This window comes from Scleropages formosus, chromosome 4, assembly GCF_900964775.1.
Source record: "Scleropages formosus chromosome 4, fSclFor1.1, whole genome shotgun sequence".
Lineage (NCBI taxonomy): Eukaryota > Metazoa > Chordata > Actinopteri > Osteoglossiformes > Osteoglossidae > Scleropages > Scleropages formosus.
The window spans coordinates 35,799,068-35,826,733 of record NC_041809.1 but is presented as its reverse complement, the minus strand read 5'-3'; the positions used below and the strand labels follow the sequence as shown (position 1 = coordinate 35,826,733).

General features: G+C 41.8%; 2 protein-coding genes across 5 annotated transcripts; both read right to left on the bottom strand.

Moving 5' to 3' along the window:
- Positions 1-707: 707 nt before the first annotated feature.
- sra1 (steroid receptor RNA activator 1) lies at positions 708-5,231 on the bottom strand. The gene is made up of 5 exons (XM_018751826.2): positions 5,053-5,231; positions 4,710-4,835; positions 2,966-3,183; positions 2,412-2,520; positions 708-2,019 (listed from the first exon to the last, which is right to left on the bottom strand). The coding sequence occupies exons 1-5, from the start codon at positions 5,075-5,077 to the stop codon at positions 1,817-1,819; spliced, it is 681 nt and encodes a 226-aa protein (XP_018607342.2). The 5' UTR covers positions 5,078-5,231; the 3' UTR covers positions 708-1,816.
- Positions 5,232-10,738: 5,507 nt separating this feature from the next.
- Positions 10,739-27,554, bottom strand: LOC108934441 (amyloid-beta A4 precursor protein-binding family B member 3-like). 4 transcript variants are annotated; one of them, XM_018752279.2, is made up of 13 exons: positions 27,177-27,554; positions 22,627-22,811; positions 22,456-22,529; positions 21,459-21,516; positions 20,784-20,930; positions 20,535-20,662; positions 19,988-19,993; positions 17,191-17,305; positions 16,419-16,506; positions 15,860-15,943; positions 13,364-13,479; positions 12,908-13,087; positions 10,739-11,427 (listed from the first exon to the last, which is right to left on the bottom strand). In XM_018752279.2, exons 1-13 carry the CDS (start codon positions 27,223-27,225, stop codon positions 11,203-11,205), a joined length of 1,455 nt encoding a protein of 484 aa, XP_018607795.2. In that variant the 5' UTR covers positions 27,226-27,554; the 3' UTR covers positions 10,739-11,202. The 4 variants fall into 4 exon arrangements, with proteins under 4 accessions (XP_018607795.2, XP_018607797.2, XP_018607798.2 ...); XM_018752281.2 differs by having other exon boundaries at positions 15,860-15,925; XM_018752282.2 differs by lacking the exon at positions 15,860-15,943.
- Between the last annotated feature and the right edge of the window lie 112 nt (positions 27,555-27,666).

The following is a 27,666-nucleotide window of genomic DNA, read 5'->3' as shown; positions in this document are numbered from 1 at the left end:
TACATGTATTTATCTAGATTTCAGCGTTAGCAAAAGCACCTAAAAGACTACAAGAACTATCTTGTGCCTTTTCCAGATGTTTGACATTCTCCAATATGTATAAACCCCAAAAGTGACCAGTTTGCCCTTTGTCCGAAACCAGGTTTTTCTGTCCGATTCCAGCAAAAGCCAATCAGGAACCAGAAACAGCCATGAAATTCTCAAGAGACGAGAAAAAAAACAGTGGTTTGAAAAATACCAATCATGGAGATTACTGAAATTCCTGGAATGACTTCTCAGTAAAATACCCAGAGGGCTCCCAGTGGAGACCATTTCATCAGTGCCATGAAGTCTGTAAAATCTTTCACATCTCTCTGAACGTAGGAGAGTGCATGTCTTCGGCAAATAGGTTTAAACGAGCAGGCTTACAAAAGTTTGGGATGATGTAATAATTCTGCAAGACAACACTTTCTGAAATCTGTGTCAGTGCTAAACAAAAACAATTTTGGCATAATAATAAAGCTCTAGAAAGACAAAGCAAAAGCAGAATACATTCTAGCTCCCTTTTAACAGCAATTTTGCAAAATTCCTTTGAGATTTAACACTTTACCTTTGACTTGGATGGTGTAATGATGTGATGCATTAAAAACAGATGCAAAATGAGTAATTTGTGTATCTTTATTTGTAATGATATTTTTAACTGATTCTGTAAATTACCTTTTGCCTTCATAAAAACTGCCACATTTAAAAAAAGATTGACATATTTAGACTTGTATTTGAGATTTAAATTATCACAATTTTAACTGCTCTTTTGGGCATTTTAAGGTAAAGTAGTAGCGGCTGGAAGCGTTAACTAATCGTAGTGGTAAACTGGTGTAAACATTTCACAAGAGACCTTTGAGCAAGTGCACGTGCGGCAGAAAAGTGAACACGTTGCACCACCTTCAGGTGACCGACCTGTAACTGCAATACAACCTTGTCAAAAAAACACACACACACACACACACACACACACACACACACACACACACACACACACACACACCCCAAATGTCATTGCTGCATCACTGCTTTGGAGAACAGCACAGAAAATATACTACATCATTTTAGTTTGAAAAAAATTAATATTTTTGAAAGCCTGCAAAACTTTCGGGGGATTTTCTCGTTCTCCAGTTGTCTCCCCCTCCAGATTACGACGGTAACATAGACCTCAATCATGTGATCATAGCAATTTCAATTCCGACATAATCTACAGCGACTGCATTTAGGGATGGTTTCATCACAAGCAATCACTGTCTGGCAGACAGCAGCAAAGGCTGGGTAGTGAGGATGTTCCAGATAACCATTTTTTCAGACTGAAAGGAGGAAAAGCTGTGTAAATTAACACACACTGCATTCATAAATAGCATGGGCTTAGCTTTTTATACATCTGATTGAGGATGTGACAAGGCAGAAGTTGTCAGAACATTCCCAACATTCAAAATCATTAATAAAGTTAACATCCTGAATATCAATGCTGACACAATATTCATTACTTTAATCAGCAATTCAGAGACAACTGTAAAAATAATACTATGAAAGTGAGAAAAATACGCAAAGAAATGCGTATACAGCATCACATAATTTGGAACAATGAGAATTCCAAAACAGGTTTTAAAAAAGACTGCACAAGATATCCCAACACCTGTAACCATTATAAAGAACAAGAACTTGAGGAAAATAAAACACAGGAAGGAGTATCTCCTAACAGTGAAACCTATGTTGCTCCCAAATCCAAAAAGAAAAAAAATGGGGGGTGTCAAAAATTGATAATACATGTCCCATTGATCCCATTGATCTACTTGGCCGCAGTTTCATCACCACAAGACAATCTTGGGTCATCATTTGAGGCTCCATCATTCAGAAGTTCTGGGCTCAGGGTCCGGGTTTCAGCAATCAGCCTTTTCACTCCTACCATCCACTGACCAACCTCGTTGATATGGTCCACAATCAGGGCTCGGTGGATCTCATCTGCTCTATCCCAGTTATGCTTTTTCATCTCTGGGAAATGGAAGAGGTGAACATGACTACATAAGAACAGGTTGTCCCTAATTAGTATCCATAATTTATTAATTTTACTGAATAAAACACTTCCAGCAAATAACAGACGTGGACCTAGAAGGTAACTAACTCCGGTGTCTTTGCTGGCACCACAGAACTCTCGAACATACGACTTACTCTGATCTGCTCAGTTATAATACTCAGCAAAAAATCTTTAAGGTGCTATTGATGTCAGCTAACCAACAAAATAGTAAATGAAGACACTTTCATGGTAGGTTTTTTTTATCCAGTCAATTCATAAATTGCATATACTAGCAGGACAGCTTTCCCAAGAAACGTGTGCATTGTGTTTTTAACTCCTTTAAAGACATGTAGCTTTATGGCAAGTGTACCTTGAACCAGCACGTTCATTCTTTTTCTGACACCAAGGGAGAGTTTTTCACTTCTCCACATGTCTTCAAAAAGCTTCATCCGCCTCTCAATATCATCACAGACTTGCTTCTGTAGGGACAATGTTAAGATACAATCTAAATAACAAACCTAAAACCCCCGTTTTCAAACAAATTAACATTTTACAGGGAAAAGGTGGTAGTAGTATTTGAACACTAACCTTGGCTTTTACTCTGAACAATATATTTCAACATGAAGGTAGCACCTAACACAACATTTAGAGCTGTCCATTTTGGAACAAACCAAGCTATAAACAACTTCATACTGTAGTACCCTTGAGCAAGTTACTCACCCTGAATTACTCTAGTAAAATTATTCAGCTGTAAGTAACTTAGAATACAAACCTAAAAATGTAAACTGTTTTGGAGGAAAGTGTCCATTAAAAGATTGCACAAACTGGGTAATTAAGTGTACAAGTGACATTATTATATCACCATAGATCAGCAGAATACACACAAATTCAACAGCAGCACAGAATTTGAGATGAACAGTTTACCTTCACACTACACCTACAAGCTGTCAGAGCCCAGCTGAGCAGCGTGATGACATCATCGATATTGGGCTCATTCTCTGGTTGGGAGGGTGACGTGTCTGATTGTTCCATCACAGGGTATGATCGTGGAGGTGTGGCAACCCCACAAGGAGGTGGTGTCAGAGGGTTCATAGGTGGAGTTGAGAGAAGCTTTGGAGGAGGGTTCATACCAGCTACAGGACCTGACATAATTGTGGAATAAATCAATAACAAGAATTAATAAGTTTTTTTTTTTTTTTTTTTACACACACTGTCTATGACATATAACCAAATTAACAAGACTAAACACAGCGCTACATGAACAAAATTATTTGATGCTTAAAAACAACTGTATAATGCTTAAGGACATGATAATGAAACCTGAAGGCTACTGGTCCACACCATAGTTTCCACTACTTCTGTTGTACCCGTGAGCAAGGTACTGACCCTTAACTGCTCTAGTAAAATACCCTGATATAAAACGGAAGAAACACTGAAATTCACTTTGGATAAAAACATCAGCTAAGTAGACAAATTAATAATACTCAAGTATTAGTCCATATACAGTACATTATACTGTCAGTTGCAATGAGCAACAGTGAAGAAACTCTTTGGATGTGAGATTAAAAAAAATAAATGAACAGGGAAAAAACCAAGACAATCTTCAAAAATACTTGACACTTTCTGTTACAGCATATAAAAAGACTAATGTTTCTACAACAGTACCAAAAGACTAGATCCTGAAATACAAGCTTTACTCTGTTGTGGCTGAACACACCACTGATACACTGAAATTGCGGTCCTAGCAAAGTAAAAAAGGCAATCTCTTTTACAGTCAACTTCAGCAGACAATTCATACATTTTCTCGCTTCTGGCGGTTTCGTGGGACATACAGATATTACATTCGAAAACAACAAATGAGAGCACCATGTGAAAATGAAAGGCGTTACATATGAGGTGTGAACATACTGAGGTCATTCAAGGCCTTATTTCGTGGGAGGCGTGAAGGCATAACCACAGGACACCCTCCACACTTATTTACACGTATTCATTTAGCAGACGCTCTTCTCCAAGGCAACGTACATCTCATAGAAAATACAATGTGTTCATTACATTAGCAGGAAGAGACACTTAGATGCAGACGTGTGATGCTGAAGTGCAGTTTGTTTCTTTCCACTATATGAAAGAATGTTCATCACACAAGTAGCTGCATAAAACTTTGAATATCAACGATTCCTGATCACCTTCCTAGTAATTTTTTTTTTTTTTTGGAGATACAGATAAACACATTCAGGAACTTCATCGAAAATACAGAAAAGAAAAAAAAATGCTCCTCAGCTTTTTAATGGGATTCTCGAGGGGGACGGGTTGAGTGAGTGTGAAACGACTGCTGAGGGCTTTCAGAAGCAAACATTGAGAATCAGAATATGTTTCGATGACGCACACAAGGAGTCTGCTGCGCTTCTAGATGCTTCCAGTATTTACAGACAGCTGACACAGACTAACAAAACAAATAAATATTTAACATATTAAATAACATATTTACAGAGTAGACAAACAAGTGTACAAAAAAATGTAAACAAATAAGTAAATTACAAAAAGTGGGTGGATATTTTTGCAATTATTTATATTTAATGCAACAGGGAGGGAGGCGAGCTGCCCACCTAAGACTAAGTTACAGTTACACTCCACTGTTCCCAGCAGGACATTTTTCTTTTCAGTAACTTACTCTGAGAGCCATCCTGCTGTGGAGGGGCCACTCTTTTATTGAGAAGGCTGCGTTTGGGGCCTCCTGGAGCCGTCTGCAAACCGTACGAGAACTGAGGAGGGTCGTTCCAGCCCCTCTCCTGGTTTCCTGAGCCGGAAAAGACAAACCTGGCATAAACCATACATAACAACAATCCCAGCCGACGAACGACGCAAGCAGATTAACATACATGAAAAATAAAATATTCCACTTCGTCATGAATGATTCTGAATCGTGAATGTATGATCATACATGATGATCTGGCTGAATTCGAATCGAAGCGAAGAAGGTGCCGGCGTATAATTTCTATTATATATTTACATACCTGGTTTAACATACAGATCTTCCATACCGTTGTTTCCTGAAAAATCACAACCTCAGCATATCCGGGACACGTGTAAAGATGGAAAAGGAAAGGAAAAAAAAAAAAAAAAAAAACAGCACAATATCCGTCCTCCCTAAAACTGTACGCGCTGCAATGAGAATATCTTCATCGAACCAATTTTACCGGTTACTTCCGTCGCACTTTTGTACGTCATCACTAGTGGCCACACGTCCGATGGAAACGTCATTACTATAGAGCCATCTTATACATTGTATACTATACTTTTATGACTTTGTATAATCTTCTTCTGCCAGCTAGGACTTTCAATTCTGTAATCAAAGCTTTATCTCCAAGTTATGTGTGCTTATTTAAAACACACCTTTGCTTTAATGAGAGAAAAACAATTATGCCAAAACTTTTATTGGATGGTGTTTGTTTTCGTGATAAAAAATGTAATTAACAATAAACATATAAAGCGATTGTTACATTATTCAGTATACACATCCCCTAGATGTAATTTTTTCTGGAACAATCTTTTTTTTGATAGTATTCGCTGGAAGAAAGCATGGTTACTCCCTGAAAAATTTTGTATTTCTAATAAAATAAGAGAGGTACATTTTAAGATTCTTCATAATGTCTATCCAACCAACTCCCAAATTGCTACTTTTGTTGATCTCTCAAACTTATGTGTTTTCTGCAAAGTTGAGGAAGAAACTTTGCTTCATTTATTCTACTATTGCAGAGGTTAAATCTCTATGGGAGGACTCAAGTTGTTATTTATCTGCTTATACAAAATTTGATTTTAAGTTTTCATTGAAAGATATATTTCTTTATTTTTCTGGCAGTGACTATGCTATTGATGTTGTTGTTAATTTTTTCGTGTTGCATTGTAAATTTTTTATTCACAAAAACAAATTTCTCAAGACTTTGCCTAGATTCAATGTCTTTCTTGCTGAGATTTCCCTTGTTGTAAACTCTCTTACATTGATAACAATAAGAATAACAAGCTTATTAAGAATTATGATCACATTTTTCATATTGAATGAGATGCTACTGTTATCTTTTTTCTTTTATTGTATGTTATTGTACTTTAGGGGGTGTGGTGGTGCGGTGGGTTGGACCACGGTCCTGCTCTCCGGTGGGTCTGGGGTTCGAGTCCCGCTTGGGGTGCCTTGCGACGGACTGGCGTCCCGTCCTGGGTGTGTCCCCTCCCCCTCCGGCCTTACGCCCTGTGTTGCCGGGTAGGCTCCGGTTCCCCGCGACCCCACATGGGACAAGCGGTTCCGAAAATGTGTATGTGTGTGTATTGTGTTTCAATGCAGTGCTGTTCCTTTTCTGCAATAAAATAAAGAAAAAGTTTAAAAAAATGTATACTATGCTATACTGTACTATATTACAGTATATATAGATATAGAGTCATTATATACGTATACTTTTATATATTTTGCTTATATATAATGTGTATATATATATATATATTATACATACATACATACATAGAAATATATACATAATAATATTCTGATATCAAGAAATCCTATGAGTGGCTGGAAAATGCCGGTGTGAAGGACACATAGAGCCTCTGATCATGGCAGCACAACAAGCTCTAAGCACCAGAACTATAGAATCTGGGGTCTACCATAGCAAACAGGACACAAGGTGCAGGTTGTGCAAAGATGCCCCTGAAACAGTCCAGCACATAGTAGCAGGGTTTACGATGCAAGCTGGGACAGCGTACACATAACCGAGTGGCTGGGACAGCGTACGGGAACATCTGTGCAGAATACGGACTGGAAGTCCCCATGTCCGAGGTGGCTGAAAACAGCAGAGCTGAAGTCCTGTGGGACTTCAAGTTCCAGATTGACAAGCAGTTGCTGGAAAACCCACCAGACATAGTGGTGGTCAACAAGGAGGAGAAGAGGGCAATTGTGATAGATGTGGCAATCCCAAGTGACAGTAATATCAGAGAGAAGGAGCATGAGAAGATCAAAAAGTACCAAGGGCTGAAGGAAGAACTGGAACGGATGTGGATGGTGAAGTCCAGAGTGGTCCCAGTGGTAATAGGAGCACTGGGGGCTATGACCCCCTAAGTGGGAGAGGGGCTCCAGCAGATTCCTGGAACAACATCTGAAGTCTCTGTCCAGAAGAGTGCAGCCCTAGGAACAGCTAAAATACTGCGCATATGTAGGCCTATTATTAAATATATAATATAATATGGTATATCCCTAACCTTTATTCGGCTCAGGTTAAAGAATTTCCAGTTATAGAAAACTTAAGATGTATTTAGGGGGGTGCAGTGGCGCAGTGGCGCAGTGGGTTGGACCACAGTCCTGCTCTTTGGTGGGTCTGGGGTTCGAGTCCTGCTTAGGGTGCCTTGCAACGGACTGGCGTCCCGTCCTGGGTGTGTCCCCTCCCCCTTCAGCCTTACGCCCTGTGTTGCCGAGTAGGCTCCGGTTCCCCGTGACCCCGTATGGAACAAGCGGTTCTGAAAGTGTGTGTGTAAATGTATTTACATAATAGATGGGAAATTCATCGCATTAATATTTGGAAAAAGAAATGGTTTTCGCAAATTATTCAGATCTATCATCGGAAGACTTGAAATGTGTTTTTGTTTTGGGTGCACCAGATTCCACTGACTTTAACATGGAGTACTCTGCAGAGCTATATTTTTAAAAGGATCATTAGGTTTTTGAAAAATTGAAACATGAATGTACTTTTTAAGATGACCTGTTGTGGCAACATTTTGGAGGAATAATAAAGCAGGCTAAAATGAATGAAATAACCAATAAATTTGAGTTTAAGGGGAATATAACTGGGAATCACACAGTTGTTTTCACAGAAACGCAATGGCTACAACAGATCATTTGGTCCAAATGACAATCATCACATTGTAATTATTTACACTTTTACAGAAGCTCCCTAGTGATTTCCAGAGCTGACCGCAGACACAGGTGCAATAGATGAAGTGGAAACAACTTCCGTTTGCTGTTGCAGTGTCTCGGTTATACTTCTACAGCATGGTTCAGGTTATTGTCCCGTCTTTTTTATCCTTGGAGCCATTTTTAACAAAATCTCATTTACCCACCCTGAGTTAAGTGTCAGTTAATGTCAGCCATTTATCATTACAGATATCAACCTAACTCACCTTGTTATCTTTATCCATGAGGGCACAGTCTAAGTCAAGCACAGACATGGCAATTTTTTATTATTGTTAATGAAACATTTTAGTAAAGTATGCATAATCTAGGCCAAGGCTAGTTTTAATAAAGATGCTGCACATAATTTTTTTAAATTGTCTAAGATAAAAATTTTCTATATTACCTTTTTGCTTAGACATTCATTTTTCCGTCTAGTAAAGTCACTGAGCCACAGAGCATGTGAACCCTTTGTCTTTCATATGTCAGCTAATCCATAATAATAGCCATATTAATGATTGTTTTTCATTATCCATTAACATGCAACAGAAACTGAAAAATCATTCTTTGCAGAAGTGAATCTTTCAGTTCAATAAACAGCAGCACATTGTTTGGCAGCTATGACACCAGGCTAAAAATTCATATACTATTCATGCTTTCACGTCTGCTTTGAGGAAATCTTTATCTATTGCTAGATACAGCGTAGAAGGGGTTGTCTTGCATGAACAGCCTCATTTCTTCCACCGCCTCATTTCTATCAGTTTAAGTAAATATGATTTTTGTCCCTCTTAAAATGTTTCATGGAAGCTTTGCTGGAATTTGGTATTGTTCTGCTGAAGTATGCATTTTCAGCTCAGGTTCATCTCAAGAATACAGGGCACGGCATTGTCCTTCATTTTTTTTCTTTTTTTAATGAGACTGAATTTTTAGATTCATTGTCGACTGTGAGTCACCCGGGTCCGTTGGCAGGAAAGCAGCCTAAAATATAATACTTCTCGCTGACATTCAGCTTATGGCATATCATATATTAGAAAAGAGGCCCGTAGTTCACTGGATGCAGTCATACATTTTTTTGGCATTCTAGATGAATTTTCATGTTTCTCTGTGGGATAATTTTGAAGGCCCTCCACATCTAATTAGTCACTGTCATCTTAAATGTTTTCAGTTGAACACTCTGTCTTACACCAGACTGATGAATGCTAAATTGCCTTGCAATATTTTTATACCGGGGGGGTGCGGTGGCGCAGTGGGTTGGACCACAGGCCTGCTCTCCAGTGGGTCTGGGGTTCGAGTCCCGCTTGGGGTGCCTTGCGACGGACTGGCGTCCCATCCTGGGTGTGTCCCCTCCCCCTCCGGCCTTACGCCCTGTGTTGCCGGGTAGGCTCCGGTTCCCCGTGACCCTGTATGGGACAAGCGGTTCCTGAAAGTGTGTGTGTGTGTGTGTGTGTGTGTGTGTGTGTGTGTGTGTGTGTGTATTTTTATACCTCTCTAACACTGCTCTTACATCACTGTTATTGAAGTTCTTTGAGGTCTATTTAGAGCTTGTCACAACAGGTTATAGTACCTACACAAGTAAGAGTGCTGGCCTTTAGTACAGTAGAATACTTGACAAACCATCTTGGTGACTGAGGTTTTGGTTGGTTAAGTCATTAGTAAACCGTTACCAACCCAAGAATAACCATAATCTGGTTATTCTTGTCTTTTTGACACACCTAGCAAATCTTCATTCATGTACTTTGGCACATAGATTATTATTTTAAGGTCTATTCCATACATTGTTTCCTTTAAATAACACCTAGAAAGCATAAACATAAAAAAAGACTATGCAAAAGAACTCTGATTTAACAAGGATTTTATTGAAAAATGTTACTTTTCAAGACAGCCATTTTCAAGCAGTGCTGTACATGAGTTATATCATTTGAAACAATACCTTATTATCCACATTTATTGACCGATTATCAGCTGTCACAGCATTGATGTCTTTTTCTTTTTGATAATTTTTTTATATAGAGTAAATTAGCCTACATATGAGGAGATAAGTGTTAATTTCACTTGTGACAAAATGCTACAGGACAAAGAAAATCATTGTTTGGCAGCTCAGATGATGCAGGACACACAACATTTCGCAAAAACGGTGCATGCTGGCCCAATACCCAATCAGCCCGAATATCAGTACGGAAATGTGTTTGTTAAAAGTTAAATACTGTATAGCAACTGTACTTTGGTTAAATTTTTATACTGTCATTTAGAGGCAGGAGCGTCGATTGTTAATCACTGCATTGCCATTCACACACACACAGTCATTGCACATCCAAACATGGGCCCCTACACTACAGCTAAGCTCTGGGTGAATATGTGATAAGATCAGTTATACAACTTGTTTTTGTTCATTTTTTCCCAAATGATTTAATTTGATTTCTGGCTGCATGCTGGAGGATCATCTGTCACACTCCACTGTGATGAGCCCAGTGGCGTAGAGCTGGAGAAGTGATTGCATCTCTATATATCTCTATTCAAGCAGCAACAAACACATTCATCTGCAGCAGTAAGCAGCTGTGATACCATTGAGCTTAGTTTAAAAATGTTCCTGAAACCACTGGTGATGAAAATGTGCAAAAGTATCAATGAAAAATGTATTTTCAAAGGATATATTCTAGAGTGTATTTTTTTTTTTTTACTTTTCATATCTAGCAAGACAGAAAAGGTAAAAAAAACTAAAAGGCTCTTTGGTTTCAAACATAATATTACAGTGTTTACCAGCTATTTACTGTATGTGTTCAGTAACTTGTGAGAGGATTAAAATAAAAAATGTGTGAAAATTACTCTATATACATAGATTTTATAATAAACTATAACATTTGTCTAAATAAACTACAAAATACAGTTTCTTAATCTCTTACCTGTGTTTCATATTTTGAGCATTATATGCTAATTTTTAAATTTCAGAAGTGTTTCCCAGGTCTCGTTATGTTTAGCATTTTCCATTCCGTCATGACATGAGAGGTAAGGAATGTGACAGTGCAGCACCTTGATTTACGTTAGCACTGTACTGAAAGTGTTTTCCCAATGTGTATGTACCACAGAAATGCTGTAATGGCTCTCAAATTCACCTGGTGTTCTCCACACGTGACATTTGTGACCTACAAAGTATTCTGCTGGGTGTGTCAAACACAGATCTCTTTGTCTTTGTGTCTTTACCCCCAATCACTGCACACTCAGTCTTCCAACCCAGCCGCTACGGAGCAGGTACCAGTGAGTGTTTGCTCCGGAAGTTCTCAAAGAATGCCAGTAAACTTTTCTTGACGCTGGACGTGCCGAATTTGGGAGGCGAGAGTCTACGGTGAGGACTTGGAAAGGAGGGACTGTCCATGGAGCTGGCCCGTACCACCATGTTGCCAGTCTGCCACTTTTTTGACTTCAGTGGTGGGGTCTGGGTCACCAAGCACTTCTGGAACTGCACCTGCAATGAGAAGAGGGCTAGAATGGCCATTGCACTCTGCTATCTGTGTGCAAACATCCATGAGACCTGGCGGCCAGGAGGTGGGAGAGCAGAGTCTGAGTCATCAGAGTTGAGTCATCTGAGTCTGCTGGTGTTACTGAACCATATTTTGTTATTGGTTTTCTTTCATTAATAGAATTCTGTGTGGTTTTTTCCATAAAATTCTGCATTATTTCCCAAGCCAGTGATTTTATTTTTTTTACTATCATCATGATCAGCTGCACTCTAAACTCCAACTGCTCAAATATGCTTACATTTCATTTTAGCCCTTTTAAAAGATCTTGAATTTACTGAATTTATTTGTTGCAAGCAGGAAATAAAGTGCATTATGACTAGGCGCTGATGCATGTCACATAAAGTTGCTTACTTGCAGCTTCAAAATAGCTTTGAAGTAAATTCTGGGCCTCTTAAGAGGTAGTGCTGCCATGCTAATGCAACGATCAGAGTGACCGAAGGTCTGTGCAGTCATGCGCCACTTAACGATGTTTCACTTAACAACTGACAGCATATATGACTGTGATCCCATATGATTATAATGGAGCTGAAAAATTCTTATCGACTAGCACCATCATAGCGCAATGTGTTCCTCACGAGTTCGTGGTGCTGCTGTAAACCAACCTACTGTGCTGCCAGTTGTATAAAAGTATAGCACATAAAATTATGTACAGTACATAATACTTCATAATGATAATAAACACCTATGTTACTGGTTTATGTATTTACTGTACTGTACTTTTTATCATTATTTTACAGTGTACTCTTTCTACTCATAAAAAAGTTTACTGTAAAACAGTATGCTGTGTTACGCCGGCAGCAGCATCATAAATCTCATGTTTACTGCACCTCTTGACTGCATTGAGGCTGTACATTTACATTTATTTATTTAGCAGACACTTTTCTTCAAAGCAACTTCCAATGAACTCTATGTAGTGTTATGAGCCCACACACCTTATTCACTGCGGTGACTTACACTGCTAGATCCACTACTTACACTGTGTCACTCACCCATACATCAGTGGAACACACACACTCTCTCTGTCACTCACACACTATGGGGGAACCTGAACAGCACTTCTTCGGACTGCGGGAGGAAACCCACGCAGACACAGGGAGAACATGCAAGCTCCACACACACTGAGCGGAGATGGAACCCACGTCCTCTCACACCACCCAAGCGCTGTGAGACAGCAGCACTACTCGCTGTGCCATACCATCTAGGTTTGTATAAGTACACCCTATGATTGAGGCTATACCATTTAGGTTTATATAAGTATACTCTATGATCGAGGCTATACCATCTAGGTTTGTATAAGTGCACTCTATGATGTTTGCACAACGACGAAATCGCCTAACGACGCATTTCTCAGAACGTATCCCTGTTGTTAAGGGACGCATATCCGTACAGGAGATCATCGCTTCGGTAGGCCCTACAGAGACATACCATGCAAGCAGCCTGCACCGCCTCTGAGACGACTCCGGCGTCAGGCTCGCACCAGAAGACATGACACTCAAACCGCTGCGTTCCGGTGTCCGCAATCACAGCAAAGGTGCGGCTGTCCCGGCCCACGCCCAGGAACGTCAGGTAGCGCACCTCACACTCCCAGAATGGGTCCTCTCCATCCTGAAAGGAAACAGAGTGATATTTATCTACTTCATATGCCCCCGATGAAGAGGTGTCTCTATCATGGGACATCTAGTAGTGTAGTAGTTAACACTACTGCCTTTGGACCCAAAAGTTGCTGGTTCAATCTCCACTTCTGGCTGTAGTACCCTTGAGCAATGTATTTACCATAAATTTCTCCAGTAAAATTACTCAGCTGTATACATGGGTGAGTAATTGCAACCTTAACACTGTAAGTTGCTGTGGGAAAAGCATCAGCTCAATGAATATATGTACCTCTCTGTTCCAAAGTGACAGCACAGCATCTGAGATATGGAGAATGGCCTGGGTCCACTTCTTCTGGTCTGATGTATTGAGGATGTTCTCAATAGCCTGGTTGAGCACCTCCATGCCTGCAATTGGGGCGACTGCAGTTAAGGTCTCGTCTTCACTGTGTATGCTGGACTCAACGAAGAAAAGATATGATAGTTAAAAAAAAAAATCAACTCTTTCTCTCTAGGTGGCTCTAATTTTACGGAGTGGATGAAAATATCCTTCCAAAGGGTGAGGTCTTCACTTGCTTTGCTTTCATACAGAAGATGTACTTTTTAATCCTCCTGTTTAAAATTTAGACTCCAGGGCAGATACAGTATGTTACTTCAAGCAAACACATTATAAACAAATGCAGGTGTCAAGGAAAACACTGTGAGGTGACACGATAACCGTCGGAAAGTTCTGCATGATTTCCAAGAAAACAAAGAACCGGTTGAACTGCGCTCAACTCCCTGACATCCTGATGGATGAGGCTGTTTGGCTGGATAATGAAAACGATTTTTCTGCGCTGTACATCGCGGTAAGAAGACGGACAGAGATATGACAAGGGTAGTGAGAAGGAACCAGGCCGTCGCTTCCTGCGGACAGAAACATACAAACAGACTGTATTTAATCTGCGCTGTGGCCACCTGAAACCAGTAAAAGAGTGAACAGAGAAATTGCCTGCCGACACATGCATGCCAGAAATCCACCGATACCATTTCAAAGGTGAGGTATTTCTGCCCAGATGGACATAAGGGAAATTTACAGGAAGCCATGATTACCCAAAGGCAAACGATCATTTGGGTAAATACTGTGCCTCCTACCTGGAAGGATAATCTGAATGCCTAACAATGATAATGTGTTTCATCGTAGCACTTGCACAGTGGAGTGACTACGGTTGGTGTCACCCAGTGCGGTAACTCGTGGTGTCACCACCACCATCACCATCCCCACCCATGGAGCGTCTCCCGTACCAGACCATACAGAACCCTTAGTCATGTTTTTCTACTAATGTTATTCGTAATTCCTCTATAGCACTGAATGTAATGGTATTACAATAGTAGTGACACAAACAACTAGCAAAATTAAAATTAAAATGACACCTTTAAATTACAATATCATACACACAGCCTACACGTATTCACATTTACATACTTTCATGTGGTTAAAGTGAAAATTGGGTAAGAAAACAGAATTCGAAGTAAAAGCATTTAAGAACTACATCTAAAATTATATTTATTTTAACGTTATTGATACAGGTTCACAGATATTAATGTAGGTTATTATATTCGTGATATAGGTTCACAAATATTAATCACCACTATATTGTAGCTAAAACACCAGGAAATTTGGCAAAATCAGCGACTATAAAAACAGCAGCAGTGACAAAAACAAGAAAGAGCGCGTGTTTGCAGCGCGTGGAGACGAAACCACGTGATTCGAAGCGTCACTGCAATTGGTTAATAATGAGAGCTGTGGGCGGAGCACATTGGAAGGTTCCAAAAGTAAATGAGCACAGAGGTTTATCCTTGTAGGAATATTGATACATGTAAACCGGGGTTTATTACCAAACATGTTTTTCTTCTTATAACTACAGGCGGAGATATTTTTATTAAAATACTACATTTCTGCTGAAACACTGCACACAAATTTTATATAGTCGTTCTGGTATGATCCCCTCCAATGAGTGGAGTCACCTGGTGAGGGCCGCACCCCCCGCAGCCCCCCACTTTGTGATGCCACTGCATTTGGAGACAATTTTATACTCGAGAGTCCAATTTCAAAGACAACACTGATCATAGTGAACTTTCCATGCATGTAAAGGGAGGCCGAAGCAACAGTGGACCCAAGCAGAGCTGAATCTACTCCCCAAAAGCTGATTTACCTGTCAGTTTTTGCAAAGCGTGTCTTTCACTTTAGCTGTAATGAAAAGTGGAACTCTCAGATTATGACAGTATCTCCGACATCTAAAACGAAAGAGCGAGCAAAAGATTTATTTCCCGCACACTGATTAAAAGCGCCTTTCGAACCAATCTCAACTTCGCTGTAACGGAGACTCGAGACCACATTTGGTCAAATATAAATCTTTTCCCCCAAAACCAGTGGCACAGCGAGCAGTGCTGCTGTCTCACAGCGCCTGGGTGGTGCAAGAGGATGTGGGTTTGATTCCCCACTCAGTCTGTGTAGAGTTTGTATGTTCTCCCATGTCTGGGTTTCCTCTGGGTGCTCTGGTTTCCTCCCACACTCCAAAGACATACTGTTGAGGTTCCCACATAGTGTGTGAGTGACAGAGAGTGTGTGTGTTGCACTGATGTATGGATGAGTGACCCAGTGTAAGTAGTGTATCTAGCAGTGTAAGTCACCACGGTAAATAAGGTGTGTGGGCTGATAACACTACTCAAAGTTCATTGGAAGTTGCTTTGGAGAAACCTGTCTGCTGAACAAATAAATGCAATGTAATGTAAAACCCAGACTCACCCAGAGCCCGAGCAACAGGGAGATGGCCAATATACTGCACCACAAACGTCTGCTCCCTCTGCCTCCCTGTGTCCAGGAAGTCAACTGTCAACACACCGATGGCGGCGCAGAGAATGTCACGAGACAGATGCATAAATATTAGACTTGTCATGTTGTCAAGAAGCTAATGGCGAAACTGGACAATGAAAATGACACAAAATCATCTGTTGGCTGCCCAGGTACACAAGTGGTACTCATAACTTTGTAGTGTTATTAGCCCATACACCTTGGTGAATAAATAAGGTGTGTGGGCTAATAACACTACATAGTATCCATTGAAAGTCACTTTTTTAAAGAAAAGTGTCTGCTAAGTGAATAAATGTAAATGTAAATTTCACTAACAAAATGAGATATATTTGACGGTAAAAATGTACGCGCTTGTATGACTGCAACACAATGAGGGTGAAGATCATACTGTATGTTCTAGTGACAGAGTCTTACTGTCTCTGTACAGCAGCCAAGTCCACTTTTAAATCAACTGCTGCTGCTCATGAGAAACAAGGTAAGGTTGTGTTGTTACCTGGCCGCGGCAGGTCCTCTGGGGAAAGGCTTTCCTCAGTAAGGGAACGTTGCATGGATGGCTCCACGTCAGCCACCTCTGCGATGATCTGGAAGCAGAAGGAAGTCATACTCAACACAGGACAACTCCTGGGACATGGGCCTCCTCTCACTGTCAACATCTCACGAAAATTTCACATGCTATTCAGGTTCCCCCATACTGTGTGAGTGACAGAGAGAGAGAGAGAGTGTGTGTGTGTGTGTGTGTGTGTGTGTGTGTGTGTGTGTGTGTGTGTGTGTGTGTGTTCCACTGATGTATGGATGAGTGACCCAGTGTAAGTAGTGCATCTAGCAGTGTAAGTCTTTGGGTGCTCTGGTTTCCTCCCACAGTCCAAAGACATGCTCTTCAGGTTCCTCCATAGTGTGTGAGTGACAGAGAGAGTGTGTGTGTTCCACTGATGTATGGATGAGTGACCCAGTGTAAGTAGTGTATCTAGCAGTGTAAGTCACCGCAGTGAATAAGGTGTGTGGGCTCATAACACTACATAGAGTTCATTGGAAGTCGATTTGGATAAAAGTGTCTGCTAAATAAATTAATAAAATTAAATATTCAGTGTACAACTAGGTGGCAAAATAGGCAAAAAAGGAGGAGGAAAAATTCCGATCAACAGAATGACATTCAAACCATATTATTTTTTAGTTTGTTGCTTTTGCATAAAGCATCTGAGCTGAAGCTGCAGGAGGTGGATGGTGATTTGGCTGATCTGTGCAGGTCTGTCCAGCGTTGCGGTCACCTTGGAGCACATCTCGTGCAGCGCGGCTGCGATGGCCTTTGCCGGGACATTGCAGTGGAAAACATGGCATTTCAGCATGCAGGCGTCTTTGTCACTGGCCACGAAGGCAAAGTCCCTGCAGGGAAGAGAACACAACAGCAGGATGTCGGTTTAAAGACAGTGGAACCAAAGCCCATCTCGTTTCCCCTAAATAAATTTTAAAAAAAAAAAAAGAAAAATTTGCTCAGATGAATTCTTTTTACTATGCGTTGAAAGAATGGAATTGCTGAAATTGCAAAGATAATTCCACAGAAACTACAGCTGGCCTCCACCTACATTGATATATTTTACTGTCAGAGGACATACATAAAATTATCTTCTAATAAAAAATTGTCAAAAATTGTCATTGTAATCGTATTTTAATATTTGTTTTAGTTTTAATAAATTTGCTTAAGTTCAGGATAAATGTTTAACAGCCTCAGTGGTTGACGGTGCTTGCGCTGAAATGTATTTATTACTTTTTCCAGAGGGTGTTTCATCTCTTTCAATAGAGAACTGACTGGTGAATCCTTAATACCAGCCGTCAATAACAAACATTTATTTCTCCATTCAAAACACACACTGCACAAACTACATGAACAATACTCATAAATTGCCTTCCAGAACTGACAATACAATTATGCTAATGTGGAACAGAAGAGGTGCATTAAGGAAAGAACAGATGTTCAGCAATAATTACTAGTTAATATCTAATTAGCAACTGAGAAAAGGCGAATAAACCTTGGAAATGGGAGCATGTTTCTTCTAACATTTCAGTCTTCCTCACCTTGGGGAGGTGAAAAACACACAGATGCATGCAGTTTACTCCATTGACCCCAGTCTGTGCAAGTCCCCTAAGAATGTGCCCATATTATGAGATATACACACACATTTTCAGAACCGCTTGTCCCATACAGGGTCGCGGGGAACCGGAGCCTACCCAGCAACACAGGGCATAAGGCCGGAGGGGGAGGGGACACACCCAGGACAGGACGCCAGTCCGTTGCAAGGCACCCCAAGCGGGACTCGAACCCCAGACCCACCGGAGAGCAGGACCGTGGTCCAACCCACTGCACCACCGCACCCCCTCATGAGATATACATTTACATTTATTAATTTGTCAGACACTTTTGTCCAAAGTGATTTCCAGTGAACTCTATGTAGTGTTATCAGCCCACACACCTTATTTACCGCAGTAACTTACACTGGGTCACTCATCCATACATCAGTGGAACACACGCACTCTCTTTCTATCACTCACACACTATGGGGGAACCTGAACAGCATGTCTTTGGAGTGTGGGAGGAAACCAGAGCACCCAAAGACTTACACTGCTAGATACACTATTCACAATGGGAGGAAACCAGAGCACCTGGAGGAAACCCACACAGACACAGGGAGAACATGCAAACTCCACACAGACTGAGCAGGGATCGAACCCATGTCCTATCACACCACCCAGGCACTGTGAGACAGCAGCACTACTTGCTGTGCCACCCTGCCACCCCAAAACTGCACAACCCTCACTCTACACCAAAGCTGTAAAGCAGAGCGACACTGAAAGGGCGCAAAGGAACTATCTGCTTGGCCCATAGTGAACACATCTACTCTTGCTTTATGTCATCTTGAGATAGTGGAAAATAGATCCCTTCAAAGCTCACTCTCCAATAAAGTACAAATCACTAGGTTGAATCCTGCACCAAAATAACGGTGACTTTCTGTGTAGTTCCCAGACACGCTGAGGTTAAGACTGAATTCTCATGTGAGTCTCTGTCCAAATGGCCTCAGACGTCAATGAGGAGCTCGGCAGAACGCCTTCACAGACAAGATGAGAAGAAAGAGTATAATATTCAGGACCCCCATCTCTACATCATTTCAACGTACGGGGGGGAGGAAGGGAAGCCGAGCTCTTGCTGCTTTTCATTTATTAAAGGAAAATACTAAAGTCAAAGGGAATAGAAAATGAGCTTTCCTTTGGCAACTCAGTGACGGAGCTCAAAGAGCTTGGAAACTTCCCCTCGTTCGACATACGTAGAGCATGATCCACAAAGCACTTCTACCGATGTGAACAGCACCGTATTTCGGCAAAATGAATGGGCTTTCATCTTCAGCTGAGCGGTTGAGTAATTGGGTCCTGGGGTGTGTGTGTGTGTGTGTGTGTGTGTGTGTGTGTGTGTTTCTATCTAAGTATTGAGTAACGGTGTGAAATTAGGATCCTTGATTCAACTTTAGAAATATTTCGTACTTCACAAAGAAACAGCAACAACAATAACAAGCACAACATTTAGTTCAATCATTTGCCCAGACAGAAAGATTCTCTTAAAAGGCTGAATAAAGTAATAAGAAATAAAATATTTTAGTCGAAAGAGGGTAACTAACAGACTGCTTCAAACCGCATGCCTTTTACATTCAGGACCGAAGTGGGGAAGTTTTTTAACATCAATTGTCTTTAACTTCTGTAGCTGCAAAGTCTTCAAAAGCAGATGTTTGCCAATGTACTAGACATGCAAGCGGTTTCAAGAATTTGTGAAAACAGTCGTGAACCGAGTCCATTAAAACATTTTCACAAATTCTTTTGATAGCCTGCAAAACCCAATTTTCGATGCGCATAATGTCAACACATTAGAAATAGCAGTAACTAAGCAACAAAAAGTAGTCTGCAGTACTATGCCATGTACTTTTGCAAAAAATGAAAAGCTATGTCATGCAAGCTTGCAATATCCCACTACAAAAGGCATATTAGATAAAACTAGTCATCCAAAGCATTAGAAATATTTACCTGTCTCTGTATTCAAGGGTAGCAATAAGAAGAAAGAAAAATAAAAAGTTTAACTAATCTCTCAACATTTTTCTTTTTATAAAAATGCTCTTTCGGTCCTAAAAATAATTAAAAAGTTATAGGATTACAAGAATTTAATATAAAGTCTAAAGAACCAAGAACTGATTCTTGTTTTACTTTAATATGTTACTGCAGCTTCCATGTTATATGGCTTATTCACAAAGGCCACTTTTACAACTCCACATACGCTGCCTCCCGCCCTTATATTGTAATTCCTGCTTTTCAAACAAATGCTGCAAATGGAAAAGGTAAAATTCAGGTAAGCTGCTGACTTGGTCCCAAATGTGAACCTTTAATGAATGTTGTCCCATGTATGACCATCCCTGTAAATAACTCCAACCTCCGCACTTATGATGGACAGCAGTTGCAACATCTGCACTCTTGACTCAGTCTCACATTTTAACTGTTACACCATCAGCTGCTCTTCGGGAAACTACGGTTCATATTAAAAAGCCCTCAGCGGTACCAACTGTGAACCCCGGCACACCTGCCATTGTTGCAGCCCACACCCCACAGACGGATGTTGACCAGGAGCTGGCAGTGGATGAGACTGTGGTCTACAGGGTCCAAAAGGCTCAGTGTGTCCTTCTTCAGCACCATCACCATGTCCTGTCCCTGCAGGGAGCAGTGATTTCAACAAGCAGCACAAAACAGCATAGGATGTTTGGTCGGATCATCTAGAATCGGTATAGCGCAAGGTGCTCTCCTACAGCTCCTGGGAAACAGCCAAACTCACCTGGCCACAGGCCCCTGCAGCATCCCGCCCCTCCCACTTGCCGTTAGACAGCTGCTGGATGCAGTTGTTCACTGCAATGCTGCTCTTGCCAGGGATCAGGTCCTCATCTGGGATCTCCACCCAGCCCAGGGAGCGCACAGAGAAGCACTGTTCCAGGGAGGGGAAGCAGGTGGGAAAGAGAGGGAAGTCAAGAACACACACACGCACTGGCGACAAAGAGTGGAGGCAATCGACTGCACACCCTAGTCCCCTGGGCGAATCAAGGTCATATCCATTCCATTCCATTTGCGAGACTATGGAAAACTGTCAAAATGGAACAAAGTCTAAATGCAGAGTCAACGAGGAGAGCAAGTTGAGAGGGTAACCCAGCGATGCAGTGTGACCAATGTGGAGCACAGGCCAGAGGCCAAAGATATGGGTCACAGAACAGGTAAGTGCTAATAACTGTTGTGCTTATTGGTTGACTTTTCATAACTTAAGACATTCCCAAGGTTTCAGTACGAGCACTAACAATAAGAACCAATGGCCTGTGATCAGTTTTTTCATCATCGCATTAGTCCAGAGGGCATTTGTCTTCAACATGCAACCCAACAGTTTAAATAGTCTGGACAATCAAAGCCTTTTTCCACAAATGTGCCAGTGACATCAGGAACAATCACATGCAAACACGAACACCTTAGAGTCAGGATCCGTGTTGATGCAGAAATAATCCTCCTGCCACGACAGCGTTCGCCTGCGTAGACATCAAGAGTAAATCAGAACATTCTAGATGTTTACTTGTACTAAGCGAGCCAATATGAACGTGCTCTGGTTGTGTCGAGGCCATAGGTGATGTTCCCAGTGCATTTCTTCACTTTGATTTGTTGACAAGAAGACTGCTAATATACATCGGAGCCCTCACACTTTATCCCCTGAATTCGACCGTGTACGTGCACTTGTTTGGAAGCCTTTCCTTCGTCTGGATCGTCACTCTTTGTTGATGAGGAAAACAATCTGCCTGTGCGAACACTTGGAAGGACAGAAGGAATGACTTCCACATCACAGTCATTACACATCAAAGTGACTTATAGTGAAGCTGAAGTGATGCCATTTGTTGACTATATTATATTACATTATAATTTACATTTACCTTTACATTTATTCATTTAGTAGACGCTTTTCTCCAAAGTGACGTACATCTCACTTCTATCTAAATCTCTTTTATCTATTATATTATATTATATTATATTATATTACGGTTGCCCTGTGTCTCCTAACAAATGAGGGTAACTTTCTTCGCTTACTCTCAGACACTGCTGTAAGGTCTACATATGCAAGGGAAGATGTGTGTGAATGTGTGTGTCTGTTTAGTCAGCTGCTGCCTGAGAACTACATGGGATAGTCAATAAGTTCTAACACTGGCCACCGAATGACAGTGATGTGGTTGCAAGCCATTGGCGCACCCAGCACAGCAGAGAGACACACCTCCAGTCTTAGACCTTATTGACTCTACTGCACATAGCAAACCAAGGAAGGGTGATGTACTGAATGCACTGAAACTGACACTGGTCATTGAGGTGGAGCACAGAACTGGCGGGTGGGTGGGGGGATTATGGATGTCAACAGACAAATACTCAGTAAACTGGCTGTGCTGAACTTTCCTGGCAGCGGGGTATATCGGGAACTGAACTACCTGTTGGTAATGGAGGCTCTTGGGCTCTCGCTATGCCTTCTTGAACACCCCTGTCTGCCATCAGGTCTGAATCTCTGGAAAGTAAGACAAGAAGGTTCGGCTCCTAAACTGAAGAAATGGGAATTGCTTGCAGAGCCCCACATTTTTCAAGATCGAGAGATCAAGAAGTACCTTGCAGCTGCTGGCAGTACTATGGGTGGTGTTGTGCTCATCTTCAGCGCTGTGACATGGGTGCTGCCACTGCGTGGTGCCCGTTGGAACGTGCCAGTAGTATGTGCCAGCGCTGTCCCGAATGGTACGCCATCCCGGGGGTAGGTCTGAGTCCAGCTCAAGGTTCTGGTCGTTCCAGATGTTATCTACAAAGAAGTGAAATGTTGTGAAATAGGAGAGGACGGAACACTTGAGACACTGCAATGGATTTTTTTTAGACTGAGGTGCAACACATATCCAACATCTTTTTCTACTCTACAACAGTCACTACAATTTAACTGGTGGGGGAAATAGTGAAGGAAGGTAGAAATAGCCCTGCCTCAGCCAAACAGCCACAAATGTCCTCTAAGGACAGCATTTCAACCAATTTGTCCAGGACATAGTGACATCCCATCTAGATACTGCAACTCTCTTCTCTGTGGCCTTCCTACTACTGCCATTAAACCTCTATGCTCATACAGAACACCGCTGCTGCCCGAGTTCTGTTTGACTTGCCGAAGCGTTTGCATGTATCTCCTCTACTCGTTTCTCTTCATTGGTTTCCTATAGCTGCCCGGATCAAATTTAAGACCCTGATTAAGGCCTACAGAAGCATCACTAGAGCTGCTCCCAGATATCTACAAGACTTGATCAACCGCTACATCCCAACCAGACTGCTACGCTCTTCCACATCTGCCCACTTGGTATTCCCACACACAAAAGGTAAAGCATGTAGGTTCTCGGTGGTTCTGTTGTGGTGGAATGACCTCCTCCTCTCATTCAGAACTGTCGAAACTCTGTCCGCAATTAAGAAGGGTCTGAAAACTCACCTCTTCCAGACTCACTTTGCCCATCATCTCTTAAGTTCATGTAAGGTTTAGTAAATGTTTATGCTCTATAACTTTAAGATGATGACAAAAAAACCTTTACACAGTTACGCCCGTAATGTAACATAAATCGTATGTATCTCGAAAAAAATATATATTACTAGGAAGGTGATTTGGAATCGTCAATATTCACATAAAGGTTTATGAAGCTAAAAAATCATGTCTGTATCTATGTCTCTTTTCCTGCTAATGTAATGAACACATTGTATTCTCTATGAGATGTACATCACTTTGGACAAAAGTGTCTGACAAATTAATACATGTAAATGTAAATTTCCACTTCCATTCATACAGATGCTGTTCAATCAACTCAATGAAGCAGCACAAAAGCAAACAACGACATAATCCATAGCAGCCTCCAGCAGCAACGCAGATGAACTCATAATCAAAGAGAAACAAGTATTTTTGGATTAAATCCTGGTTTTACTTAGTCTCAGGGATGCACAGAAGATCATTTACCCTTCTGGAAATGAGTAATCACTCATCCTGACTATATGAGGACTATTAGGAAGCCGAAATACTTATTCACTGTGCTCCATATTAATCTCGCTACAAAAACTTGTTACAGCATCAGATTGTTTTTCCGGGAAAAATACAGAACAATTCACAAATTTATAGCCTGAAAAGAAAAGTTTCTGAAATGCTGGAAAAACAAATATAAACCTGAAATAAGGGACAAAACAAACAATACAATCTACCAGAGTCATTTAATCACCATCTTTTGCACACACACATACATTTTCAGAACCGCTTGTCCCATACGGGGTCATGGGGAACCGGAGCCTACCCGGGAACACAGGGGCGTAAGGCCAGAGGGGGAGGGAACACACCCAGGACGGGACGCCAGTCCGTCGCAAGGCACCCCAAGCGGGACTTGAACCCCAGACCCACCGGACAGCAGGACTGTAGTCCAACCCACTGCGCCACCGCACCCCCTACCATCTTTTGCAAACACTGATTTTTTTTTCATTTCTGAGCTCACTTGTTCAATAAAGTAATGAAATCACAATGAAAATTAACTTTATGTATGTAACTTCTGAAATTCATCATGTAACATCATGATCACAAATTCCCTGAAACAAATTATTATTATTATTATTAGGGGGCATATCCATTGTGTACAACCAGTTTTATCCACTAAACATAGGGCTAGTCTGCGATTGTATGACAGTGTCTCTGCGTAATTGTTTATGTTACATTTTAATCTTTTCAGTTCCATTTTCACCATGGTACATTACAGCAGCAACATCTAACTTTCCAAATAATTCTAAAAGATCTGAGAAGCACTGATGGAGTCTACATTTCAGCTTCTAATTTCAGAGAACATTTGAGCACATGCACAAACTAAACTAAAGACAAACAATGAATCCAAACTCCTTTAGCCATAGCAGGTGATCAGCTCCAGTTCCAAACTGCCAACCCTTTTGGGTATCAAAATGCCAGTTTGCATATTGCCAGTTTGCATTTCATTTTGAGCAGTTATCCCAGGAGCAAACGGATCAGAACACCAGGCAGGCATTACATTGCATTTATTTATCGGACACTTTTCTCCAAAGCGACTTCCTGTGAACTCTATGTAGTGTTATCAGCTCACACACCTTATTCACCGCGGTGACTTACACTGCTAGATACACTACTTACGATGGGTCACTCATCCATACATCAGTGGAACACACACACTCTCTCTGTCATTCACACACTATGGGTGAACCTGAAGAGCATGTCTTTGTAGTGTGGGAGGAAACCAGAGCAGCCAGAGAAAACCCACGCAGATACAAGGAGAACATGCAAACTCCACACAGACTGAGTGGGGGTCGAACCCACATCCTCTCAGACAACCCAGGCGCTGTGAGACAGCAGCCCTACTTGCTGTGCCACTGTGCCCCCAAAAAAGCCAAAAATGAGTGTTGTTTTTTGGTGCCCTTCCATGATGGACATGGTGTCTCTGACATGCCAGATGGAACGACTGCAGACAACTGGGATGTGGGCTGGGTAACCACTGTTTCCACACTGCCTACTTCTCAAATCACAAGGCACACACAATCTGGAGAGCAATTAAAGCTCCTCTCACTCAGCTAAGCATCGCATTAGTCGGAGATCTTCAGTACACTCGTTTGTCCATTGGTTTAGTGGGATGTCATATTTAGAAGGTAAAATACTTTCATTTTTTTGGTAAGATACCTAACAGAGGTTTTCCCTTCACAACCATCTCAGCAGAGATCCTTTCCTTTTAGCACCTGACCCTACATCACTTTCATCTGTTATGAGCATTTCCATTTGGTTTTCTTCACAGGTTGTGTGTGTCTCTCATCCATGGGTTTTGGACATTCACCCCTGAGTGGGAAATTAAGCTCTTTCTAAAACTGAGAAAAGGAACAACTTTATAAAACCAATGTCATTTCAATTTTATACAAATGAGGGCAGCACAGTGGTAGTGCAGGTTCCTCACACCTCCTAGCCTGTGACTTCATGGGTTCTACTCTGGATTTCAATTTAATTCAATCTTACAGAGCACTGAACAAAGGCAAAAAGGGCAAAGAAATACATATGGCAAAGAATCACTCTCCAGTTTGGCTGTTCCCACCAGGTTTTGCATTGGTTTCCTCTGTTGGCTCTGGTTGCCTCCCATACTTCAATGGCATCTGTTTCATCTTAACTGGTGACTGTGAACTGCCTGCAGTGTGTGTATATGTCACTGAATGACTGTATGTGTGTGGTGTGATGGACTTGTCCAGGGTGCACCCTGCCTCACACCCTATGATTCTGGATTGGCTCCAGAACACTGTGACCCTGCACTGGACCAGCAGCTATGGATGGATGGATGGACGGATGGATGAACATTAGTGTAGTGTTTTGAGCTGTTGCTTTTGGATCCAAAGATGATGCGTTTCAACCCCACCCAATTGAATAGTACTCCCGAGTAAAGTATTTACCCTAAATCGCTCCAGCGCCAAATGCCCACATGGGTAAATAACCGTAGGTACCTTCACAGTGGAAATAAGTGCAAGGCAAGGGGTGGGTGTATACAAATGTATTGATGATAACTGTGACAAATGTATTTTGTAACATATTCAATTCAGTTCTGACACAATGAAAATTACCTGGAGAATAAGACACTCAGATATTAAATTAACTTTTGACATCTCATATCTGAGCCTTGTGTCCCTCCGCAGAGCCGAACGCAGAACACACGTCACATTCACTGAAGCTCGCAGACAAAAGCAGCACCGCCACCCACGAGGCTCCATTCATTCGGGAGCCGCACATGGGGGGGGGGGGGGGTTGAATCGGGGGGGGGTGCGGTTCGTAAGCGCAGCGCGCGGCGCTTCTGCTGTTCTCGGCTTCCCGTGTGACTTGTCATCATCTGAGGTTGACAGGACACCTCGGTCCTGGAGACCGCTACATTAAAAAAAAAAACCGCTTCAAAATTCGGCCCACGCGGGATTCGGTAGCACATGATGATAAAACAGCGCAGTGTTTGTTACATCGCGACCACACAGTGAAACATGGTGAATGAATGTCGCGCCCCCCGCTCTCTCCGGCGGACGGGTGAATAAGAGAAACATATAACGGCGCTTCGGTGCACAAAAAGACACATGAAACACGGTACGGCCCGGCGAGGGGGGGGCTTTTGTGCGCGCTCACCGTCGTAGTTCACTATGATGATGGCGAGTGTGTAGTCTTTGCCCAGCATGGTGAGGCGCTCCTGCCTGCTTCAGCTCGACGGCTGCATGGCGCTGGCGGTGACGATGACAGCCGCGCTGTGCGGAGCCGAACCGAACCGAGCCGAACCCAGGGAGGTGCCCGCCGGATCCCGATCGTCTGCGGCTTTCTGTTCTCTCTCACCCGACTCCGGCTCCGACTCCGGCTTGGACTCCGGCTTCTTCGCACCTCATCGCTCCTCTCCCGGTCCTACACCATGTTCTTCGAGGATCCAGTTTACCGTGTTAAATACAGGCTGCAGAAACACTGTTACGCGGTGTAGAATACGTGCACAGCGCGCACACACACACACACTCACTCACTCACTCACTCATCACCGCCGGGGTCTCTCAGTGCTTTTCTGTTTTTTTGGGGGTTTTATTTTTTTGGTTTCTGGATTTATTTTTCAGATAGAAACCATTGTCACATTTTT

Bases quoted from the DNA above. Each gene is read 5' to 3' on its own strand.
- sra1 (XM_018751826.2), bottom strand. From the start codon at position 5,077: ATGGAAGATCTGTATGTTAAACCAG. The intron at 4,836-5,052 runs GTATGTAAATAT...TTTCCGGCTCAG, and splicing joins AGATCTGTATGTTAAACCAG to GAAACCAGGAGAGGGGCTGG. The intron at 3,184-4,709 runs GTAAGTTACTGA...CAATTATGTCAG, and splicing joins ACAGCAGGATGGCTCTCAGA to GTCCTGTAGCTGGTATGAAC.
- LOC108934441 (XM_018752279.2), bottom strand. From the start codon at position 27,225: ATGCTGGGCAAAGACTACACACTCGCCATCATCATAGTGAACTACGAC. The intron at 16,507-17,190 runs GTGACCGCAACG...TTCTGCTTCCAG, and splicing joins TGCACGAGATGTGCTCCAAG to ATCATCGCAGAGGTGGCTGA. The intron at 13,088-13,363 runs GTACATATATTC...GTTTCCTTTCAG, and splicing joins TGTCACTTTGGAACAGAGAG to GATGGAGAGGACCCATTCTG.